We start from the raw sequence: 22,119 nt of genomic DNA, 5'->3' as shown, positions 1-22,119 counted from the left end.
TGAGGATCTATCAGCAATGGGAGGGGGCCTCCACTTTAGCATCTCCACCCTGCTCCTCTCAGAGGACCGCCTTTCATTGCATTCAGCTGTGATGGTAGCAAGAACGCAGGCGCACCGAGGACGAGGAGAGCGGGAGCCTTGTGCTCTCTCTGCATCTGAGGCAGGACAGCACAGGGTACGGAGCAGTCTCCAGAGAGGCCAGCTCATCAGCTCATCAGGGAAGCACTTGTCTTCCACCTTGGGCTTTGACTGACCACTGGGCAGTTGGCCCCTGGGGATCAACGAAATAATCCTAAGCAGAGTTACTCTATGTCACACTATGGAATGTTCCAAGTAGGTGGCCATGTTTTCAAAAGATGTATTTTCTCCTTTTGTTGTTGCCATTTCATAGGTTTAGGATTGGGTGTGTGTTTCTCCTCTCTGAATGGCACTCAAATGTTTGCTGACTCCTACTCTATGTGACTGGGGTGTACAGCTATGGACTGATGCATCCCGTCCCATCATCTTTCATGATCAAAGCAGTCTCTTCTTTTTTGACAGCTGAAGAAGCATCTATAGGAAATCCAGAAGGAGCGTTCATGAAGGTGTTACAAGCCCGGAAGAATCACACAAGCACTGAGCTGACTGTTGAGCCGGAGGCGCCCTCAGACAGCAGTGGCATCAACTTGTCAGGCTTTGGGAGTGAGCAGCGAGACACCAATGACGAGAGTGATGTTATCAGTGCCCTAAGTTACATCTTGCAGTATTTTTCAGCGGCAAACCTAGATGTGAAATCAATGTTATTACCGTTCATTAAACTGCCAACCACAGGAAACAGCCTGGCAAAAATTCAAAGTGTAGGTAAAAACCTGCAGAGGGTTAACAGAGTCCTCATGGGCCCAAGCAGCATCCAGAAAAGGCACTTCAAAGAGGTGGGAAGGCAGAGCATCAGGAGGGAACAGGGTGCCCAGGCATCTGTGGAGAACGCTGCCGAAGAAAAAAGGCTCGAGAGTCCAGCCCCAAGGGAGCTGGAACAGCCTCACATACAGCAGGGGCCTGAGAAGTTAGCGGGAAACGCCGTCTACAGCAAGCCTTCGTTCACCCAACAGCATAAGGCAGCAGTCTCTGTGCTGAAACACTTCTCCAAGGGCGCGCCTTCTACCTCCAGCCCTGCAAAAGCCCTGCCTCAGGTGAGAGACAGATCGAAAGACTTAACCCACGCCATTTCCATTTTAGAAAGTGCAAAGGCGAGACTCACACATATGGAGGATTCTAAACCAATCATACGTTCCAGAAGAAAATACCACCTTCCCAAAACTCGCTCCCACGTGGCCCACAGAACACCCAAGTTCAAAAAGAGTCCAAAGTTCAGGAAGAAAAGTTATCTCAGACTGATGCTCGCAAACAGGCCTCCGTTCTCTGCAGCAAACAGCCTCATAAATTCCCCTTCACAAGGGGCTTTTTCATCCTTAGGAGACCTGAGTCCTCAAGAAAACCCTTTTCTGGAAGTATCTGCTCCTTCAGTACGTTTTATAAAAAACACAAATGTAAACAACACAACTGCAAGAAATGCCTTTAAAGAAAACGTTTTTATGGAAAACACTAACATGCCAGAAGGCACCATCTCTGAAAACACAAACTACAATCACCCTCCTGAGGCAGACTCCACTGGGACTGCATTCGACTTAGGGCCAACTGTTACACAAACTGAGACAAAAGGGGAACACAACAACGCGGGCACTGACCTGTCCCCCGAGCCCAAAAGCTTCAATGACCCATTGCTCTCGTCCCCAGGTGATCAGTTTGAAATTCAGCTAACCCAGCAGCTACAGTCCCTTATCCCCGACAACAATGTGAGAAGGTTCCTTTCTCATGTTATCCGGATCTTGAAGATGGACTGCTCTGGGGCCGATGTGCAAGTGACCTGTGCCAGGCTCATCTTCAGGACAGGCCAACTGCTGAATCTTCTCAGCAAGCAGCAGGAAGTAAAGGCATCCAAGGTAGAATGGGATACAGACCAATGGAAGACCGCTACTTATATTGAGAGCACGGAAGCCCAGAGTGAACACAAAGAACAGAAGTCGCTTGAGGTGAGGACCACACAGAAACATGAGACCCAGATTTCCCATCATTTAGCATATCCCAGGAAAGTGCCCACACAGGAGAACCTGGGACTCCCAGGCCATAGCTTATCTTGGCCATGTAACTTTGGCCATGACAGTGATCTCCCACTTTGCTCATGTAAAGAGTGAAATAGATTAGGGCACAAGATGAACCATAGGCCGGGGGTGGTAGCTTACTCCTGTAATCCCAGCACTTTGGGAGGCCAAGGTGGGTGGATTACTTGAAGTCAGGAGTTTGAGACCAGCTTGGCCAACATAGTGAAACCCTGTCTCTACTAAAAATACAAAAATTAGCTGGATTGATGACACGTGTCTGTAGTCCCAGCTACTTGGGAGGCTGAGGTGGGAGGATCACCTGAGCCCAGGGAGGTCGAGTCTAGTGAACGGTGATTGAACCACTGTACTCCAGCCTGGGTGACAGAGTGAGACCCTCTTTCAAAAAAATAAAAAAGAATCTGTAAGCTACTCACCTGGAATATTGGGGTTTTGAATAGTTAGCTCTCATTCTGTTTGGTTTTTTTTAGCTCACAAAGGAAGTTCCAGGATATGGCTATAAGAAGAAACTCGCCTTCGCAGTAATTGTGACTATCATAGTAACGAGTTTGATTATACTTCTCTGCCTCATTGTGGTAAGGACAATAATTAATTCAGGTTTTCAGAATGCAGTCTTGTCTTTGTGTGGATTCAGAGCTCACAAACTGAAAACCAAAGCCACTTTCCCACCTGCTGCTACTTGACATACTTCTTCAGTCATTTCAGGCTGAGGTGTGTGCTTTGCTCTTTGACTGCAGTGTGTATTTCAGGATTTTTAAAGGATCCTCGCTTCCAGATCTCTGTGAATTGAAACCAAGTTAATCCCACTGGACTATTTTAAGAAGTCGATATAATGGCAAAATTTCTCCCACCCAAAACTATGTCAACAATTGGATGTACTCACCAAATCACCCTTACTCTGCCACCAATTTATTTCCTTGTTGCTGAAATGATGAGAGGGGTATAATCTCCACCCTCACGGAGTTGTCATCACCCTGGAGAGGAAGGAGAGAGCCAAAAGAGAGAAGTATTGTCTTGTAGACGTATTAGATTTACACAGTATCGTCCTCCAGTGTGTAAGGCATTGTCTAAATTGGTCCATTTAAAGCACTACAGAGTAGCCATCTTTTAAAAAATTGTTGGCCACATTTTGAAGTTCACAGGCGAGGGGGAACGTCTCATACTCCAGCCCTCCTGAGCCCAGGCCCTCTGTGAGATGTGTCACCATTTTCTTGGACCCCATGTGAGACATTCCCCCTCAGATTAGAGATGCTCAACCTGCATCAACTTATCTTTTATTTTTTGTTTTTATTTTTATTTTTATTTATTTATTTATTTATTTATTTATTTATTTATTTATTTTTTGAGACAGAGTCTGGCTCTGTCGCCCAGGCTGGAGTGCAGTGGCCTGATCTTGGCTGACTGCAAGTTCCACCTCCCGGGTTCCTGCCTCAGCCTCCCGAGTAGCTGGGACTACAGGCGCCCGCCACCACGCCCAGCTAATTTTTTGTGTTTTTTTTAGTAGAGACGGGGTTTCACCATGTTAGCCAGGATGGTCTCGATCTCCTGACCTGGTGATCCACCCGCCTCGGCCTCCCAAAGTGCTGGGATTACAGGCATGAGCCACTGCACCCAGCTGCATCAACTTATCTAAAGCCTACATCTAGCTACTCTGGGGCAAGTCCTGTTTACAGTGCCCATTCCTGGAGCTTGCCTCCGTTTGTCTTTTGTTCGATTACATGATGTATTACTTTTCCCAACAGGCCAGTGCTAGCATATGGGAAGAGTGATTTAATAAGCTGGCAACCTTGACGCTATGCTACCAGTCCAACCCTATTTGCCTCATTTACCATTTCCATTATTGTGGCAGCCCTCCATTCCAGCCACAGCAGCCCCTCACCATACCCCAGTCACACCACCCGCATTTCTGCTTTTGTCTGTGTTTGTCCATAAAATGCCCTTATTTCACTCTGCCTGTGGGAGTCCTATGAATCTCTCAAAAGCCAACTCAAGTTTATCTTTCTTCTTGACACCTTCCCTGAATATTCCAGCCCTGCTGAGCCTAGTCCCTTTGTGAGATTTGTCACCATTTCTTGGACATCATATGAGAGACTTCAGAGGCTGAAGTGGGAGGACTGCTTGAGCCTGGGAGGTCGAGGATGCAGTGAGCTGTGGTCATACTACTGCACTCTAGCCTGGGCAACAGAGCGGGGCCCTGTCTCAAAAACAGCCACCACCAAAAACTGTCTTGGGATTTGAATAGGATTACGTTAAATTTTAGATTAATTTGAGAATTGACATCTGTACGACATTCTAGGAACGTGCTATCTCATGTCATGTATTCACTTCCTGTAATGTCTTTCAGAAGAGCTTTAGTGTTTCCATATATAGATCTTGTACATCTCTTGTTAGTTAAAAGATCTTTGTATTTTTGTTCCTAAATACTTCATACATTTCTATTGCCATTGTAAATGGGATCTTTCTTGCATTTTCTAATTAGTTATTGGTGGTACATGGGAAAAGTATTTGAGGTTTGTGTGCTGATTTCTTGATTTTGTAGATAGCCGCTGTATTGAATTCTCATTACTTCCAGTAAAATCTTAGTTGATTCTCTTAGGCTTCTTTGGCTAACATTTATCATTTAATATGCAAATAATGATAGTTTTGTCTCTTCCTTTCCAATACCTCTATTCTTTCCTTCCTTTCCCCTTTCCTTTTTCCTTTCCTTATTTTTTTCCTTCTCAGGGCCTTGTTGTCACCCAGGCTGGAGAGCAATGGTGTGATCTAGCTCACTGTAACATCAAACTCCTGGGCTTCAGGGATCCTCCTGCCTCAGCTTCCTGAGTGGCTGGGACTACAGGCAGGCAGCTAATTTAAAAAATTTGTTTGTAGAGACAAGGCCTTGCTATGTTGCCCAGGCTGGTTTTCCTGCCACTTCAGAGGAGGGACTCAGGTTTCCTTTTTCTCCTACTTTTTTTTTTTCTTTTTTTTTTTTTATTATTATACTTTAGGTTTTAGGGTACATGTGCACAATGTGCAGGTTTGTTACATATGTATTCATGTGCCATGTTGATTTCCTGCACCCATTAACTCGTCATTTAGCATTAGGTATATCTCCTAATGCTGTCCCTCCCCCCTCCCCCAACCCCACAACAGTCCCCGGAGTGTGATGTTCCCCTTCCTGTGTCCATGAGTTCTCATTGTTCAATTCCCACCTATGAGTGAGAACATGCGGTGTTTGGTTTTTTGTCCTTGCGATAGTTTACTGAGAATGATGTTTTCCAATTTCATCCATGTCCCTACAAAGGACACGAACTCATCATTTTTTATGGCTGCATAGTATTCCATGGTGTATATGTGCCACATTTTCTTAATCCAGTCTATCGTTGTTGGACATTTGGGTTGGTTCCAACTCTTTGCTATTGTGAATAGTGCTGCAATAAACATACGTGTGCATGTGTCTTTATAGCAGCATGATTTATAGTCCTTTGGGTATATACCCAGTAATGGGATGGCTGGGTCAAATGGTATTTCTAGTTCTAGATCCCTGAGGAATCGCCACACTGACTTCCACAATGGTTGAACTAGTTTACAGTCCCACCAACAGTGTAAAAGTGTTCCTATTTCTCCACATCCTCTCCAGCACCTGTTGTTTCCTGATTTTTTAATGATGGCCATTCTAACTGGTGTGAGATGGTATCTCACTGTGGTTTTGATTTGCATTTCTCTGATGGCCAGTGATGATGAGCATTTCTTCATGTGTTTTTTGGCTGCATAAATGTCTTCTTTTGAGAAGTATCTGTTCATGTCCTTTGCCCACTTTTTGATGGGGTTGTTTGTTTTTTTCTTGTAAATTTGTTTGAGTTCATTGTAGATTCTGGATATTAGCCCTTTGTCAGATGAGTAGGTTGCAAAAATTTTCTCCCATTCTGTAGGTTGCCTGTTCACGCTGATGGTAGTTTCTTTTGCTGTGCAGAAGCTCTTTAGTTTAATTAGATCCCATTTGTCAATTTTGGCTTTTGTTGCCATTGCTTTTGGTGTTTTAGACATGAAGTCCTTGCCCATGCCTATGTCCTGAATGGTATTGCCTAGGTTTTCTTGTAGGATTTTAATGGTTTTAGGTCTAACATTTAAGTCTTTAATCCATCTTGAATTAATTTTTGTATAAGGTGTAACAAAGGGATCCAGTTTCAGCTTTCTACATATGGCTAGCCAGTTTTCCTAGCACCATTTATTAAATAGGGAATCCTCTCCCCATTTCTTGTTTTTGTCAGGTTTGTCAAAGATCGGATAGTTGTAGATATGCGGCATCATTTCTGAGGGCTCTGTTCTGTTCCATTGATCTATGTCTCTGTTTTGGTACCAGTACCATGCTGTTTTGGTTACTGTAGCCTTGTAGTATAGTTTGAAGTCAGGTGGTGTGATGCCTCCAGCTTTGTTCTTTTGGTTTAGGATTGACTTGGTGATGCGGGCTCTTTTTTGGTTCCATATGAACTTTAAAGTAGTTTTTTCCAATTCTGTGAAGAAAGTCATTGGTAGCTTGATGGGGATGGCGTTGAATCTATAAATTACCTTGGGCAGTATGGCCATTTTCACGATATTGATTCTTCCAACCCATGAGCATGGAATGTTCTTCCATTTGTTTGTATCCTCTTTTATTTCATTGAGCAGTGGTTTGTAGTTCTCCTTGAAGAGGTCCTTCACATCCCTTGTAAGTTGGATTCCTAGGTATTTTATTCTCTTTGAAGCAATTGTGAATGGGAGTTCACTCATGATTTGGCTCTCTCTTTGTCTGTGATTGGTGTACAAGAATGCTTGTGATTTTTGTACATTGATTTTGTATCCTGAGACTTTGCTGAAGTTGCTAATCAGCTTAAGGAGATTTTGGGCTGAGACAATGGGGTTTTCTAGATATACAATCACGTCATCTGCAAACAGGGACAATTTGACTTCCTCTTTTCCTAATTGAATACCCTTTATTTCCTTCTCCTGCCTGATTGCTCTGGCCAGAACTTCCAGCACTATGTTGAATAGGAGTGGTGAGAGAGGGCATCCCTGTCTTGTGCCAGTTTTCAGAGGGAATGCTTCCAGTTTTTGCCCATTCAGTATGATATTGGCTGTGGGTTTGTCATAGATAGCTCTTATTATTTTGAGATACGTCCCATCAATACCTAATTTATTGAGAGTTTTTAGCATGAAGGGTTGTTGAATTTTGTCAAAGGCCCTTTCTGCATCTATTGAGATAATCATGTGGTTTTTGTCTTTGGTTCTGTTGATATGCTGGATTACATTTATTGATTTGCATATGTTGAACCAGCCTTGCATCCCAGGGATGAAGCCCACTTGATTATGGTGGATAAGCTTTTTGATGTGCTGCTGGATTCGGTTTGCCAGTATTTTATTGAGGATTTTTGCATCAATGTTCATCAAGGATATTGGTCTGAAATTCTCTTTTTTGGTTATGTCTCTGCCAGGCTTTGGTATCAGGATGATGCTGGCTTCATAAAATGTGTTAGGGAGGATTCCCTCTTTTTCTATCAATTGGAATAGTTTCAGAAGGAATGGTACCAGTTCCTCTTTGTACCTCTGGTAGAATTCGGCTGTGAATCCATCAGGTCCTGGACTCTTTTTGATTGGAAAGCTATTGATTATTGCCACAATTTCAGAACCTGTTATTGGTCTGTTCAGAGATTCAACTTCTTCCTGGTTTGGTCTTGGGAGGGTGTATTTGTCGAGGAATTTATCCATTTCTTCTAGATTTTCTAGTTTATTTGCATAGAGGTGTTTGTAGTATTATCTGATGGTAGATTGTATTTCTGTGGGATCGGTGGTGATATCCCCTTTTTCATTTTTTATTGCATCTATTTTATTCTTCTCTCTTTTCTTCTTTATTAGTCTTGCTAGCGGTCTATCAATTTTGTTGATCTTTTCAAAAAAACAGCTCCTGGATTCATTAATTTTTTGAAGGGTTTTTTGTGTCTCTATTTCCTTCAGTTCTGCTCTGATTTTAGTTATTTCTAGCCTTCTGCTAGCTTTTGAATGTGTTTGCTCTTGCTTTTCTAGTTCTTTTAATTGTGATGTTAGGGTGTCAATTTTGGATCTTTCCTGCTTTCTCTTGTGGGCATTTAGTGCTATAAATTTCCCTCTACACACTGCTTTGAACGTGTCCCAGAGATTCTGGTATGTTGTGTCTTTGTTCTCGTTGGTTTCAAAGAACATCTTTATTTCTGCCTTCATTTCATTATGTACCCAACAGTCATTCAGGAGCAGGTTGTTCAGTTTCCACGTAGTTGAGTGGTTTTGGGTGAGTTTCTTAATCCTGAGTTCTAGTTTGATTGCACTGTGGTATGAAAGACAGTTTGTTATAATTTCTGTTCTTTTACATTTGCTGAGGAGAGCTTTACTTCCAACTATGTGGTCAATTTTGGAATAGGTGTGATGTGGTGCTGAAAAAAATGTATATTCTGTTGATTTGGGGTGGAGAGTTCTGCAGATGTCTATTAGGTCCACTTTGTGCAGAGCTGAGTTCAATTCCTGGATATCCTTGTTAACTTTCTGTCTCGTTGATCTGTCTAATGTTGACAGTGGGGTGTTAAAATCTCCCATTATTATTGTGTGGGAGTTTAAGTCCCTTTGTAGGTCACTCAGGACTTGCTTTATGAATCTGGGTGCTCCTGTGTTGGGTGCATATCTATTTAGGATAGTTAGCTTTTCTTGTTGAATTGATCCCTTTACCATTATGTAATGGCCTTCTTTGTCTCTTTTGATCTTTGTTGGTTTAAAGTCTATTTTATCAGAGACTAGGATTGCAACCCCTGCCTTTTTTTGTTTTCCATTTGCTTGATAGATCTTCCTCCATCCCTTTATTTTGAGTCTATGCGTGTCTCTGCACATGAGATGGGTTTCCTGAATACAGCACACTGATGGGTCCTGACTCCTTATCCAGTTTGCCAGTCTGTGTCTTTTAATTGGAGCATTTAGCCCATTTACATTTAACGTTAATATTGTTATGTGTGAATCTGATCCTGTCATTATGATGTTAGTTGGTTATTTTCCTCGATAGTTGATGCAGTTTCTTCCTAGCCTCGATGGTCTTTACAATTTGGCATGTTTTTGCAGTGGCTGGTACCAGTTGTTCCTTTCAATGTTTAGTGCTTCCTTCAGGAGCTCTTTTAGGGCAGGCCTGGTGGTGACAAAATCACTCAGCGTTTGCTTGTTTGTAAAGTATTTTATTTCTCCTTCACTTATGAAGCTTAGTTTGGCTGGATATGAAATTCTGGGTTGAAAATTCTTTTCTTTAAGAATGTTGAATATCAGCCCCCACTCTCTTCTGGCTTGTAGAGTTTCTGCCTAGAGATCAGCTGTTAGTCTGATGGGCTTCCCTTTGTGGGTAACCCGACCTTTCTCTCTGGCTGCCCTTAACATTTTTTCCTTCATTTCAACTTTGGTGAATCTGACAATTATGTGTCTTGGAGTTGCTCTTCTCGAGGAGTATCTTTGTGGCGTTCTCTGTATTTCCTGAATCTGAATGTTGGCCTGCCTTGCTAGATTGGGGAAGTTCTCCTGGATAATATCTTGCAGAGTGTTTTCCAACTTGGTTCCATTCTCCCCGTCATTTTCAGGTACACCAATCAGACATAGGTTTGGTCTTTTCACATAGTCCCAAATTTCTTGGAGGCTTTGTTCATTTCTTTTTATTCTTTTTTCTCTAAACTTCCCTTCTCGCTTCATTTCATTCATTTCATCTTCCATCAGCGATACCCTTTCTTCCAGTTGATCGCATCTGCTACTGAGGCTTCTGCAATCTTCGCGTAGTTCTCGAAACTTGGCTTTCAGCTCCATCAGCTCCTTTAAGCCCTTCTCTCCATTGGTTATTCTAGTTATCCATTCTTCTAATTTGTTTTCAAAGTTTTTAACTTCTTTGCTATTGTTTTGAATTTCCTCTCGTAGCTCAGAGTAGTTTGATCGTCTGAAGCCTTCTTCTCTCAACTCGTCAAAGTCATCCTCCATCCAGCTTTGTTCCGTTGCTGGTGAGGAACTGCATTCCTTTGGAGGAGGAGAGGTGCTCTGCTTTTTAGAGTTTCCAGTTTTTCTGCTCTGTTTTTTCCCCATCTTTGTGGTTTTATCTACTTTTGGTCTTTGATGCTGGTGATGTACAGATGGGTTTTTGGTGTGGATGTCCTTTCTGTTTGTTAGTTTTCCTTCTACCAGACAGGAGCCTCAGCTGCAGGTCTGTTGGAGTTTACTAGAGGTCCACTCCAGACCCTGTTTGGCTGGGTGTCAGCAGCGGTGGCTGCAGAACAGCGGATTTTTGTGAGACCACAAATTCAGCTGTCTGATAGTTCCTCTGGAAGTTTTGTCTCCGAGGAGTACCCGGCCGAGTGAGGTGTCAGTCTGTCCCTACTGGGGGGGTGCCTCCCAGTTAGGCTGCTCAGGGGTGAGGGACCCACTTTAGGAGGCAGTCTGTCCGTTCTCAGGTCTCCAGCTGCGTGCTGGGAGAACCACTACTCTCTTCAAAGCTGTCAGTCAGACAGGGACATTTAAGTCTGTGGAGGTTCCTGCTGACTTTTTGTTTGTCTGTGCCCTGCCCCCAGAGGTGGAGCCTACAGAGGCAGGCAGGCCTCCTTGAGCTGTGGTGGGCTCCACCCAGTTCGAGCTTCCTGGCTGCTTTGTTTACCTAAGCAAGCCTGGGCAATGGTGGGCGCCCCTCCCCCAGCCTCGCTGCCACCTTGCAGCTTGATCTCAGACTGCTGTGCTAGCAATCAGCGAGACTCTGTGGTCATAGGACCCTCCGAGCCAGGTGCAGGACACAATCTCCTAGTGTGCCATTTTCCAGGCCCATTGGAAAAGCGCAGTGTTAGGGTGGGACTGACCCGATATTCCAGGTGCCATCTGTTACCCCTTTCTTTGACTAGGAAAGGGAACTCCCTGACCCCTTGCTCTTCCCGAGTGAGGCAATGCCTCGCCCTGCTTCGGCTCGCGCACAGTGCGCTTCACCGACTGTCCTGCACCCACTGTTTGGCACTCCCTAGTGAGATGAAACCGGTACCTCAAACAGAAATGCAGAAATCACCCGTCTTCTGTGTCGTTCAGGCTGGGAGCTGTAGACCGGAGCCGTTCCTATTCGGCCATCTTGGCTCCACCCCTCTCCTACTTTTAAGAGTTTTTATTAGGAATTATCTGTTGAATGTTATCTAAAACAGTCAATAAAATGTATTAAGTGTCAGCTGCATGCAAGACCCTAAGTTAGATACAGTCAGCCCTCTTCATCAGCAGGTCCACATCTTCAGATTCAACTAGATCAGGCTGAATATTTGAAGAAAAAAAACCAATAAAAATACAAATAGAAAGTACAATATAACAACTGTCACCACTGTACAATATGTGTACATTTTATTAGTGATGACTTAAATTACATGGGGCCAGGCATGGTGGCTCACGCTTGTAATCCCAACACATTGGGAGGCCAACCTGGACAGCATAGTGAGAGCTTGTCTTTATTAAAAATTAAAAAAAAAAAAAAGCCAGGTGTGGTGGTATGCACCTGTAGTCCCAGCTACTCAAGAGGCTGAGGTGGGTAGATCACTGGAGCCCAGGAGGTTGAGGCTACAGTGAGCTGTGATCGTGACACCGCACTCCAGCCTGAGTAACAGAGGGCAATCCTGTCGCTAAGTAAATAAAGTATAGGGGGGATGTGTGTTGGTTATAAGCAAATACTATAGCATTATATGTAAGGGATTGAGCATCCACAGATTCTGGTATGGTGTGGGGGCGGTATCCTAGAACCAATCCCCCGCAAGATAGCAAGGATGACTGAACTATGGAAGAATCAAAGCAGTGTTACACAGCATACAATTCCTGTCTTCAAAAAAGTTACCTCATCAGGTAGATGAGACTTGTAATGAATAAAAGGAATCAATACAGATTTGGAGATGGTGGTTGTTGTCATAGATAATCTTAATTGTGTTTTCTTCTAAAACAGATTTATTGTCACCGAAGGCCACCACAAGAAGATGAAGAAGGATTCTCAAGGTAAATATTAGTCTGGTGATTTTTTTTTCTTTTCTTTTGAGACGAAGTTTCCCTCTTGTTGCCAGGCTGGAGTGCAATGACACGATCCCGGCTCACGGCAACCTCCACTTCCCAGGTTCAAGCGATTCTCCTGCCTCAGCCTCCCGAGTAGCTGGGGTTACAGGCATGCACCACCACTAGTCTCGCAACGTTTTAATTAGAATTTTAGAATTACAGGAGGGCTTAGAACTCTACCCTCATTTTTCAGTGAGGGAACTACCCAAGACAGGACAAATACTTACTTACCCTAGTGCTTAGCCTGGCTCCAGTGAAATTAGCTCCCCAGCCAAAGCTGAGCTGGATGGAACTAACAAGGACACACCTCCTGTCCCCAGCCCTTTCAGGAGGTGGGGAGGGATAGGAAGGAGAAAGGTTTTGGTCCCTGTTGCTGCTGATGGTGGGCATCAGGCCAGGCCAGGGGCCTTCTTGGAGGCTCTGGGAAAGGGGAAGGGAAGGCCACCGGGTGTGAGAGAGAGGGCACTCGTCTCCTTCAAGGCTGATGGAAGGTAGGATATGTGAGTCCTTCCTCTTAAGTGGCAGGAAACAGTACTTTCTCTTTTTTATTTATTTCTTTTTTTTCCCCTGGATCCTAGAACTGAGGAAACACTATTTTCTCATCTTACTGGTTTTTGGGCCCCCACTCTATTCCTTTTATGCAAACCTCACAGAATTTTAACCAGAAAGGCCAGGCAGGATGGCTCACGCCTGTAATCACAGCACTTTGGGATCACTTGAGGTTAGGAGCTCGTGACCAGCCTGACCAACATGGTGAAACCCCATCTCTACTAAAAATACTAAATTAGCTGGGCATGGTGGCGCAGGCCTGTAATCCCAGCTACTTGGGAGGCTGAGGCAGGAGAACTGCTTGAACCCAGGAGGCGCAGGTTGCAGGGAGCCAAGATAGCACCATTGCACTCCAGCCTGGGGAACAAGAGCAAAACTGTCTCAAATAAAAAAAAGAAAAGAATTTTAACTATGGAGAGCTTAGACAGTAGTTTGTCCTTTTATGACAGGAAAACTGAGAAAGAGAAAGGGAGAGTGTCTTGCCCCATGGTCACACAATGCACTCTGCCTTTTCCTATTTTATTCACATTCAAAAAGAACATGTTGTGCTTTAAGCTGATTTCACAGCTCACTCACTCATCAGCGACAGCCAGCCGTATGAAGACTGTGAGATAGAGAACTTGGCTAGCTGCACTCAGGCATTTGCTTGAGGTGATCCAACTTATAGAATAAAGTATCTAGAAAAGGAAGAACCACTTCATCTCCCACCCCCCATCAAATGATGCCTGTGAGACTAAGTCCGAAGGGGACTGATATAAAATGCTTCTGCCCAGCATGGTTGTGCAGTTTGTTCACTGCACAAGGGCACTTGGCCAAGGGGGTGAGTGGGACTGAACATCCTGCCCCTGCTCCGTGCTGAGCCACATACAAAGTCCCCCCAGTATATTGTGGGGCCCTTCTGGACAGACATGGAGAGCTTCTGAAAGGCCCACATGCATGGAATTATTTTCAAGACCCCAGGTATGTGGTCTGTGGTGGTTCTTCTCACTGTGATTATGGACTGAGATACTCATTTATTCCTAATAAGACCAGAGAAGTACATTGTGAGATACGTGGGAAACGGCTGCACCACTCACTGTCTTGTGCATGTGTCTCCCCAGGGACAGATTTCTGCCACGGAGGAGATACTCTTCGCAAAGGGAGAGTCAGGTACATTGGAGGTTTCATTGCTGTGGCCAGGGAAAGCAGAGGACATGCAAAATTAATATTTCCCTTTCTGTCTTCTAGGATGGACTTTCCTCATTCGGACAGCCGCTCTGGCGTAAAGATATGTACAACCCTCTCAGTGCCACAAGAGTAAATAATCACGCATGGAAGCTGTCCAAGTCATCTCTTGAGGACAAGAGCCTCAACTAGGACCCTGGGTAAATGACGGAGCCCTCACAGTTCTCATCTAAAATGGGGGGGGTGGTGGTGAGAAGCTTAATTGCTCCTTTCAAGAATCAAAACCTTGGCATTGTTTTTTTTTTTTTTTTTTTTTTTTTTTTTTTTTTTTTTTTTTTTGCATTACCACTTCTTTAATTAATTTTTTTTTGCATACAAAAACAATAAACATTTTCTAAAAATACATACAAACAAAAAGATGTGTATCAAACATATTAGGAAGGTTGCACATGGGAAGTCGGGGAATAGAAATGGGGGTGGGAGTTAAAATAAATGAGAGAGGGACTTTATATGGATCAGTGATAATAACTCAATCCTCTATTTGACAAAGAAGAGGGAGAAGGAAGAGGAAGAAAAAGAAAGTGGGATAAAGGATCAGAAAGGGAGGAAAATAGAAAAAATTAGAGTATGACTCCAGGGTAGACCTGTTTTGTTGTCATTGAGTTGGTTGGTTGGTTTGTCTGTTGTATTCTTCATGTTTCGCCAAGTTGGCCAGACTGGTCTCAAACTCCTAGCCCGAAGTGATCAACCCGCCTCGCCCCCCAGAGTGCCGGGACCACAGGCGTGAGCCACCACGTCCAGCCCCCACATTGCTTCTGGCCTCCGTGGTAGACCTCCCAGACGGAGCGGCCAGGCAGAGGAGCTCCTCACTTCTACCCAGACACGGGGCGGCCGGGCAGAGGGGCTCCTCACTTCCCAGACGGGGCGGCCAGGCAGAGACGCTCCTCACTTCTTCCCAGACGATAGGTGGCCGGGCAGAGGCGCTCCTCACTTCCCAGACGATGGGTGGTCGGGCAGAGGCGCTCCCCACTTCCCAGACAATGGGTGGCCGGGCAGAGGCGCTCATCACCTCCCAGACGATGGGTGGCCGGGCAGAGGCACTCCTCACTTCCCAGATGGGGCAGCCGGGCAGAGGCGCTCCTCACTTTCCAGACGATGGGTGGCCGGGCAGAGGCGCTCCTCACCTCCCAGACGATGGGTGGCCGGGCAGAGGCGCTGCTCACCTCCCAGACGGGGCGGCCGGGCAGAGGCGCTCCTCACTTCTTCCCGGACGGGGCGGCCGGGCAGAGGCGCTCCTCACTTCTTCCCGACGGGGCGGCCGGGCAGAGGCGCTCCTCACTTCTTCCCGGACGGGGCGGCCGGGCAGAGGCGCTCCTCACTTCTTCCCGGACGGGGCGGCCGGGCAGAGGCGCTCCTCACTTCTTCCCGGACGGGGCGGCCGGGCAGAGGCGCTCCTCACTTCTTCCCGGACGGGGCGGCAGGGCAGAGGCGCTCCTCACTTCCTCCCGGACGGGGCGGCCGGGCAGAGGCGCTCCTCACCTCCCAGACGATGGGAGGCCGGGCAGAGGCGCTCCTCACTTCCCAGAAGGTGGGTGGCCGGGCAGAGGCGCTCCTCACTTCTCAGACGGGGCGGCCGGGCAGAGGCGCTCCTCACTTCCCAGACGGTGGGTGGCCGGGCAGAGGCGCTCCTCACTTCCCAGACGGTGGGTGGCCGGGCAGAGGCGCTTCTCACTTCCCAGACGGTGGGTGGCCGGGCAGAGGCGCTCCTCACTTCCCAGACGGGGCGGCCGGGCAGAGGCGCTCCTCACTTCCCAGACGGTGGGTGGCCGGGCAGAGGCGCTCCTCACTTCCCAGACGATGGGTGGCCGGGCAGAGGCGCTCCTCACTTCTTCCCGGACGGGGCGGCCGGGCAGAGGCGCTCCTCACTTCTTCCCGGACTGGGCGGCCGGGCAGAGGCGCTCCTCACTTCTTCCCGGACGGGGCGGCCGGGCAGAGGCGCTCCTCACTTCTTCCCGGACGGGGCGGCCGGGCAGAGGCGCTCCTCACTTCTTCCCGGACGGGGCGGCCGGGCAGAGGCGCTCCTCACTTCCTCCCGGACGGGGCGGCCGGGCAGAGGCGCTCCTCACCTCCCAGACGATGGGAGGCCGGGCAGAGGCGCTCCTCACTTCCCAGACGATGGGTGGCCGGGCAGAGGCGCTCCTCACTTCTCAGACGGGGCGGCCGGGCAGAGGCGCTCCTCACTTCCCAGACGGTGGGTGGCCGGGCAGAGGCGCTCCTCACTTCCCAGACGGTGGGTGGCCGGGCAGAGGCGCTCCTCACTTCCCAGACGGGGCGGCCGGGCAGAGGCGCTCCTCACTTCCCAGACGGTGGGTGGCCGGGCAGAGGCGCTCCTCACTTCCCAGACGATGGGTGGCCGGGCAGAGGCGCTCCTCACTTCTTCCCGGACGGGGCGGCCGGGCAGAGGCGCTCCTCACTTCTTCCCGGACTGGGCGGCCGGGCAGAGGCGCTCCTCACTTCTTCCCGGACGGGGCGGCCGGGCAGAGGCGCTCCTCACTTCTTCCCGGACGGGGCGGCCGGGCAGAGGCGCTCCTCACTTCTTCCCGGACGGGGCGGCCGGGCAGAGGCGCTCCTCATTTCTTCCCGGACGGGGCGGCCGGGCAGAGGCGCTCCTCACTTCCCAGACGATGGGTGGCCGGGCAGAGGCGCTCCTCACTTCCCAGACGGGGCGGCCGGGCAGAGGCGCTCCTCACTTCCCAGACGGGGTGGCCGGGCAGAGGCGCTCCTCACTTCCCAGACGATGGGCGGCCGGGCAGAGGCGCTCCTCACTTCCCAGACGGGGCGGCCAGGCAGAGGCGCTCCTCACTTCCCAGACGATGGGTGGCCGGGCAGAGGCGCTCCTCACTTCCCAGACGGGGCGGCCGGGCAGAGGCGCTCCTCACTTCCCAGACGGGGTGGCCGGGCAGAGGCGCTCCTCACTTCCCAGACGATGGGCGGCCGGGCAGAGGCGCTCCTCACTTCCCAGACGGGGCGGCCAGGCAGAGGCGCTCCTCACTTCCCAGACGATGGGTGGCCGGGCAGAGGCGCTCCTCACTTCCCAGACGGGGCGGCCGGGCAGAGGCGCTCCTCACTTCCCAGACGGGGTGGCCGGGCAGAGGCGCTCCTCACTTCCCAGACGATGGGTGGCCGGGCAGAGGCGCTCCTCACTTCCCAGACGGGGCGGCCAGGCAGAGGCGCTCCTCACTTCCCAGACGGTGGGTGGCCAGGCAGAGGCGCTCCTCACTTTCCAGATGGTGGGTGGCCGGGCAGAGGCGCTCCTCACTTCCCAGACGGTGGGTGGCCGGGCAGAGGCGCTCGTCACTTCCCAGACGGGGCGGCCAGGCAGAGGTGCTCCTCACCTCCCAGACGGGGCGGCCGGGCAGAGGCGCTCCCCACCTTCCAGATGGGGCGGCGGCCGGGCAGGGGCTGCAATCCCAGCACCCTGGCAGGCCAAGGCAGGTGGCCGGGGGGTAGAGGCTGCCGCGAGGCCACACCACGCCACCGCACTCCAGCCCGGGCAACACCGAGCACTGGGTGAGCGAGACTCCGTCTGTAGTCCCAGTACCTCGGGAGGCTGAGGCGGGCAGAGCACTCGGCGTCAGGAGCTGGCGAGCAGCGTGGCCAAGATGGTGAACGCGTGCCTGCATCCAAAGGAGAAAAGGCAGGCAGCGGTGGCGCGCGCCGGCAGACCCAGGCAGTCCGCGGCGCGGGCAGCAGCAAGCCGAGTAGATTGTAGCCTGGGCCAGAGAGGGAAAGAAAGAAAAAGAAAGAAAGAAAGAAAGAAAGGAAGGAAGGAAGGAAGGAAGGAACGAAGGAAAACCTTGGCATTGTTATTCTTATCCCAGGGACAGCGAAACCCCAGCAGAGAACGGGGAGGAGAGTGAAGCCCTGTCACAGGAGAACAAAGACTGACCCCAGCCCACCTCAGGCCTCCTGCAAAAATACGTAGCATAAACAACAAGGGCCATCAGAAGGAAAAGCAGGACTGAAGCCGGCGGCCCATGCATCCAGAGGCAGTGGGCAGAGGAAGCACAGGGCCATCGTTCCCTCCCTTGTTTCCCAGTCTAATTAGTCACCCAGACCTGAAAACATATCCTCAGGGGGTGGAGATTTTGCAATTAAATACCATTGTTTTTGGTGCCCTCTCCCTTGGTTCACCAAGCACCAGTCATATAATCCCACATACTTGAACTCCTGCCCACAGGGGACCTCCCATCTCCTGGCCCCTATCATAGGATCACTGGGCCTACCTGCACTGTGGGGGCAAGCCCTGCCTTTTTCCCAAGCCCTCAAGCACATGCATGAATGTTCATCCAGACTTGGTAGAGGGCTTTTCACCCTTACAAGATGACAAAAGATTCACATTGCTTTTTTTCTCATTTGTTTTTCTTTTTAAAAATCCCAACCCTTGGATAGCAGGGAGGTGCTGGAGGGGTAGGGTCCAGAAGAGCGTGTGAGAATAGTAATTTCTCAAGACTGCCCTCTGCGGGACTGTATTTCAGAAAACATACTGGTGGGGCTACCTCTCCATTCATATGTACTGCCCTAGCCTTTCCCCATCCCCCGCTGATGCACATCCGTAACTGTACTGTTCCATAACAGCAGCAGAATGTTGCAGAAGGCGCCAGGATTCCTCCACTCCATCTTCAAAGAAAAAGTCACTAATAAATCACATTTGGTTAGTGAGCAAAAGAAAATCAGAATGAACAAGAATTGGTAATCTACCTAATTGAACACAAATGAACTCTGGCAGTTCGGTAATAGGAGGTAAAGAACGGCGCTAACTGCAGAACAGCAGCCCCCCTACCTTCCCAGGAGCAGTGTGACTGGGAAGCAGCCCCGTGTGTGTGCTGGTGCAGGTTCTAAGCAAAGTGAGCTGCCCATCAGTTCCGATGAGTTTGCTAATGCTGGACATAAGACACCTGTTCTCTTGCTGCTGCCCCAGTTATCTCCCAAAGTTCTTTACTGAGAATGAAAAGCATCTTTCTCTGTGTGGTGACTTCAGTGGGCCAACAAATATTTGAGTTTAAAGCACAAGACTAAATAATCATAGGCAGAGCAGCAGCTACCATTTACAATTTGCTTACTTGATGCTAAACCCTGGGTTAGGCATTTTACAGTCATATCATTTAGCCCAGAAATTCATGGAAGCATAGTTGTTAAAATCATCTGACACTTTGGGAAGCCGAGGTGGGCGGATCACGAGGTCAGGAGATCGAGACCATCCTGGCTAACACAGTGAAACCCCGTCTCTACTAAAAATACAAAAAAATTAGCCGGGCGTGGTGGCAGGAGCCTGTAGTCCCATCTACTCAGGAAGCTGAGGCAGGAGAATGGTGTGAACACGGGAGGTGGAGCTTGCAGTGAGCCAAGATCAAGCCACTGCACTCCAGCCTGGGTGACAGAGCGAGACTCTGTCTCAAAAAAAAAAAAAAAAAAAAATCATCATCTGACAGATAAGGATATAGGGCTCGAAGAACGTAGGTGACCTGCCCAAAGTGTCCAAAGCCACACATCCAAAACGACAAATTAGGGTTTTAAGCCAGCACTGTTAGACTTCAAAGCCTCTTAACCATTCCACTGCCCTGCTGTAGGGCATAGGGAGATGGGGGGATAAGCCAGGGTTGCCATCAAAGAGTTAATATAACAATAACATGCGGATGGTGAGGATGATTGCAGCTGCTGTTATTGGCACCAGCTGTGGTACAGGTACAGTGCTAAGCACTTTAATTACACTGTTAAGTCACCAGGACAGAAGCTCCCCACACCAGCTCTAACAGGGGTGAGTGTTGGACATAAGCAGGGAGCTGACAAGAAGCCAAGACCAGGCCGGGTGCAGTGGCTCATGCTTGTAATCCCAGCACTTTGGGAGGCTGAGGTAGGTGGACCACCTGAGGCAGGAGTTCAAGACCACCCCGGCCAAAATGGCAAAACTCTGTCTCTACTAAAAAATACAAAAATTAGCTGGGGGTGGTGATGCACGCCTGTAATCCCAGTTACTCAGGAAGCTGAGGGAGGGAGAATTGCTTGAACCTGGGAGGCGGAGGTTGCAGTGAGCTCATAATGGGCCACTGCACACCAGCCTGGGCAACAGAGCGACATTCCATCTCAAAAAAAAAAAAAAGCCAAGACTAGAGATCCTTGCACTGCTGGGCTCCCAAACTCTGGATTCCAAGCACCTCCAGATTCCTATTTTGGCATCTTTACATAATTTCACATTTTGATGCTTATAATGTTTTTATATAACAAGAAAATTTTATGTATCTCAAATGTGTACTTTTTTTTTTCCAGACAGGGTCTTGATCTGTCACCCATGCTGGAGTATAGTGGTGCATTCATAGCTCACTGCTGCCTCAAGCTCTTGGGCTCCAAAGATCCTCCTACCTCAGCCTCCAGAGTAGCTGGGGGTCTACAGGTGTGTGCCATCATGCCCAGCTGCAATTCTTATTTTTCCCAAATGCCACCCCACCATATTTCTAAAAACTCCCAAAGTAAGATTCTACTTTGCCCAGTTTGTCCTCAATTGAGCAGTTTTGTCTAAGCTCAGAGTTTCTGCTGGGCCAGAGTATGGATGAGCTGTCTCTCCCAGGCTAGTGCCCATGCCCGCCTGTAGCCTGGGAGGGGGAGTGGCACCCAGTGTCAGGTGGAACAAAACATGACTGCCTAGGGCTGCCTCTGTCTCCATCTCACTGATCGCAAATCACAGCTCAGACGGCCAGCTCTTAAGTGAGACCTGAGTGCCAGAGAGAGGTGGATACAAGGCCAACAGTTACTAAATGAATGAGAATTGTGATTCCAATGAAGCCTGCCAGAGAAATAAAGCATTTTTTAAAAGATGGAAATAAGGTGATATCTGATTAGGGCAAACATGATGCAGACAAGAAATGCAGCAGTTCAGAGGAGGGAAGGTCAGGCTGCCTGGGGAAGAGTCCATGAACAAGATGAAACGTGCCAGACACTGTGCCTGGTGCTGGGAAAGAGTTGACTAGGCCAGCATCCCTTTCCTCAAAGGGCTCCTAGACTTGGGGGAGGGCTGGACATCTGAATACATCCTGAGGAGAGAGTGTGGAATGGCATGGTGGCAGTGGAGCCAGCCGTGGTTCTGCTCTTGGTGGGCTGGAAAGGAGTAGATGGAAGGGACGGCTTAGAAGAAGGGAAGTGGAAGAAAAGTTTTCTGAGCTGACAAGAGGAAGGAAAGGCTTCTAGACAGGACACTACAAAGGCAGAGAAGCCCTAAGCACAGTGAGCACCAGACTCCACAGCTTAAGGGCTCAGTCAGGACCACCCCCACGTCAGACCCCAGGTGCAAGGCCAAGCATCGCCTATGCATCTGACCAACTGGCTATAAATTGGAGGTCCCCACAACTCCCTCCTCAGGTTTGAACATTTGCTAGAACAGCTCATGGAACCCAGGAAAACAGTTTTCTTACTATTGCTGATTTATTACAAAGGATATTTTAAAGGACACAAATGAACAGCCAGATGAAGAGATACACAGGGTGAGGTCTGGAAGTGTCCTTGGGGAGTTGGGGTGCACCACCCTCCCAGAACAGGGATGTGTTCGCCAACCCAGAAGCTCTCCAAGTCCTGTCTTTTAAGGATTATTATGGAGGCTTTGTCACGTAGGCATGATTGAGCTCCAGCTCCACTCCCCACCCCAGAGGATGGGGAATGGGGCTGACAGCACAACGCTTCCAACCATAGTTAGGTCTTTTTCGTGACCAGTCCCCAAATAAGGAGCCTACCGAGAGCCACCTCATGAGAACAAAGGACGCTTCTATCACCCAGAAAATTCCAAGGGATTTAGGAGCTCTGTGTCAGGAACCAGGTTTAAGGACCAAATGTTAGAACAAAAGATGTGCAACCATAAAAAACAGCGAGATCATGTCTTTCACAGGAGCACGGATGGAGCTGGAGGCCATTATCCTCAGCAAACTAAGACAGGAACAGAAAACCAAACACTGCATGTTCTTTTTTTTTTTTTTTTGAGACAGAGTCTCGCTCTGTCGCCCAGGCTGGAGTGCAGTGGCGCAAGCATGTTCTTATAAGTGGGAGCAAAATGATGAGAACTCATAAACACAAGGGAACAACACACACTAGGCCCTACCTGAGGGTGGAGGGTGGGAGGAGGGAGAGGAGCAGAAAAAAC

The 22,119-nt window shown here is 48.6% G+C and overlaps 1 protein-coding gene and 1 long non-coding RNA gene across 4 annotated transcripts in view; one reads left to right on the top strand and one right to left on the bottom strand.

The window, feature by feature from the left end:
- Positions 1–18,969, top strand: part of LOC129470222 (leucine-rich repeat-containing protein 37A2-like) — a 53,445-nt gene extending 34,476 nt beyond the window's left edge. For all 3 annotated transcript variants that reach the window (XM_063629275.1, XM_055257813.2, XM_063629276.1), the window contains 6 exons: positions 541–2,069; positions 2,627–2,731; positions 12,118–12,167; positions 13,871–13,919; positions 13,998–14,134; positions 17,816–18,969. In XM_063629275.1, the coding sequence (XP_063485345.1) occupies positions 541–2,069; positions 2,627–2,731; positions 12,118–12,167; positions 13,871–13,919; positions 13,998–14,126 (1,862 nt within the window). In that variant the 3' untranslated portion in view covers positions 14,127–14,134; positions 17,816–18,969. The remainder of the gene's footprint in view (positions 1–540; positions 2,070–2,626; positions 2,732–12,117; positions 12,168–13,870; positions 13,920–13,997; positions 14,135–17,815) is intronic.
- Positions 1,541–13,930, bottom strand: LOC129470231 (uncharacterized). Its single transcript, XR_010118228.1, has 4 exons — positions 13,847–13,930; positions 3,040–3,130; positions 2,573–2,935; positions 1,541–2,010 (listed from the first exon to the last, which is right to left on the bottom strand). It is a non-coding gene; the product is annotated as an uncharacterized lncRNA (long non-coding RNA).
- Positions 18,970–22,119: the final 3,150 nt, after the last annotated feature.

Source organism: Symphalangus syndactylus, chromosome 20 (assembly GCF_028878055.3).
Source record: "Symphalangus syndactylus isolate Jambi chromosome 20, NHGRI_mSymSyn1-v2.1_pri, whole genome shotgun sequence".
Classification (NCBI taxonomy): domain Eukaryota; kingdom Metazoa; phylum Chordata; class Mammalia; order Primates; family Hylobatidae; genus Symphalangus; species Symphalangus syndactylus.
Note: the sequence above shows the minus strand (reverse complement) of the source record. Positions and strands in the feature narration are given on the sequence as shown.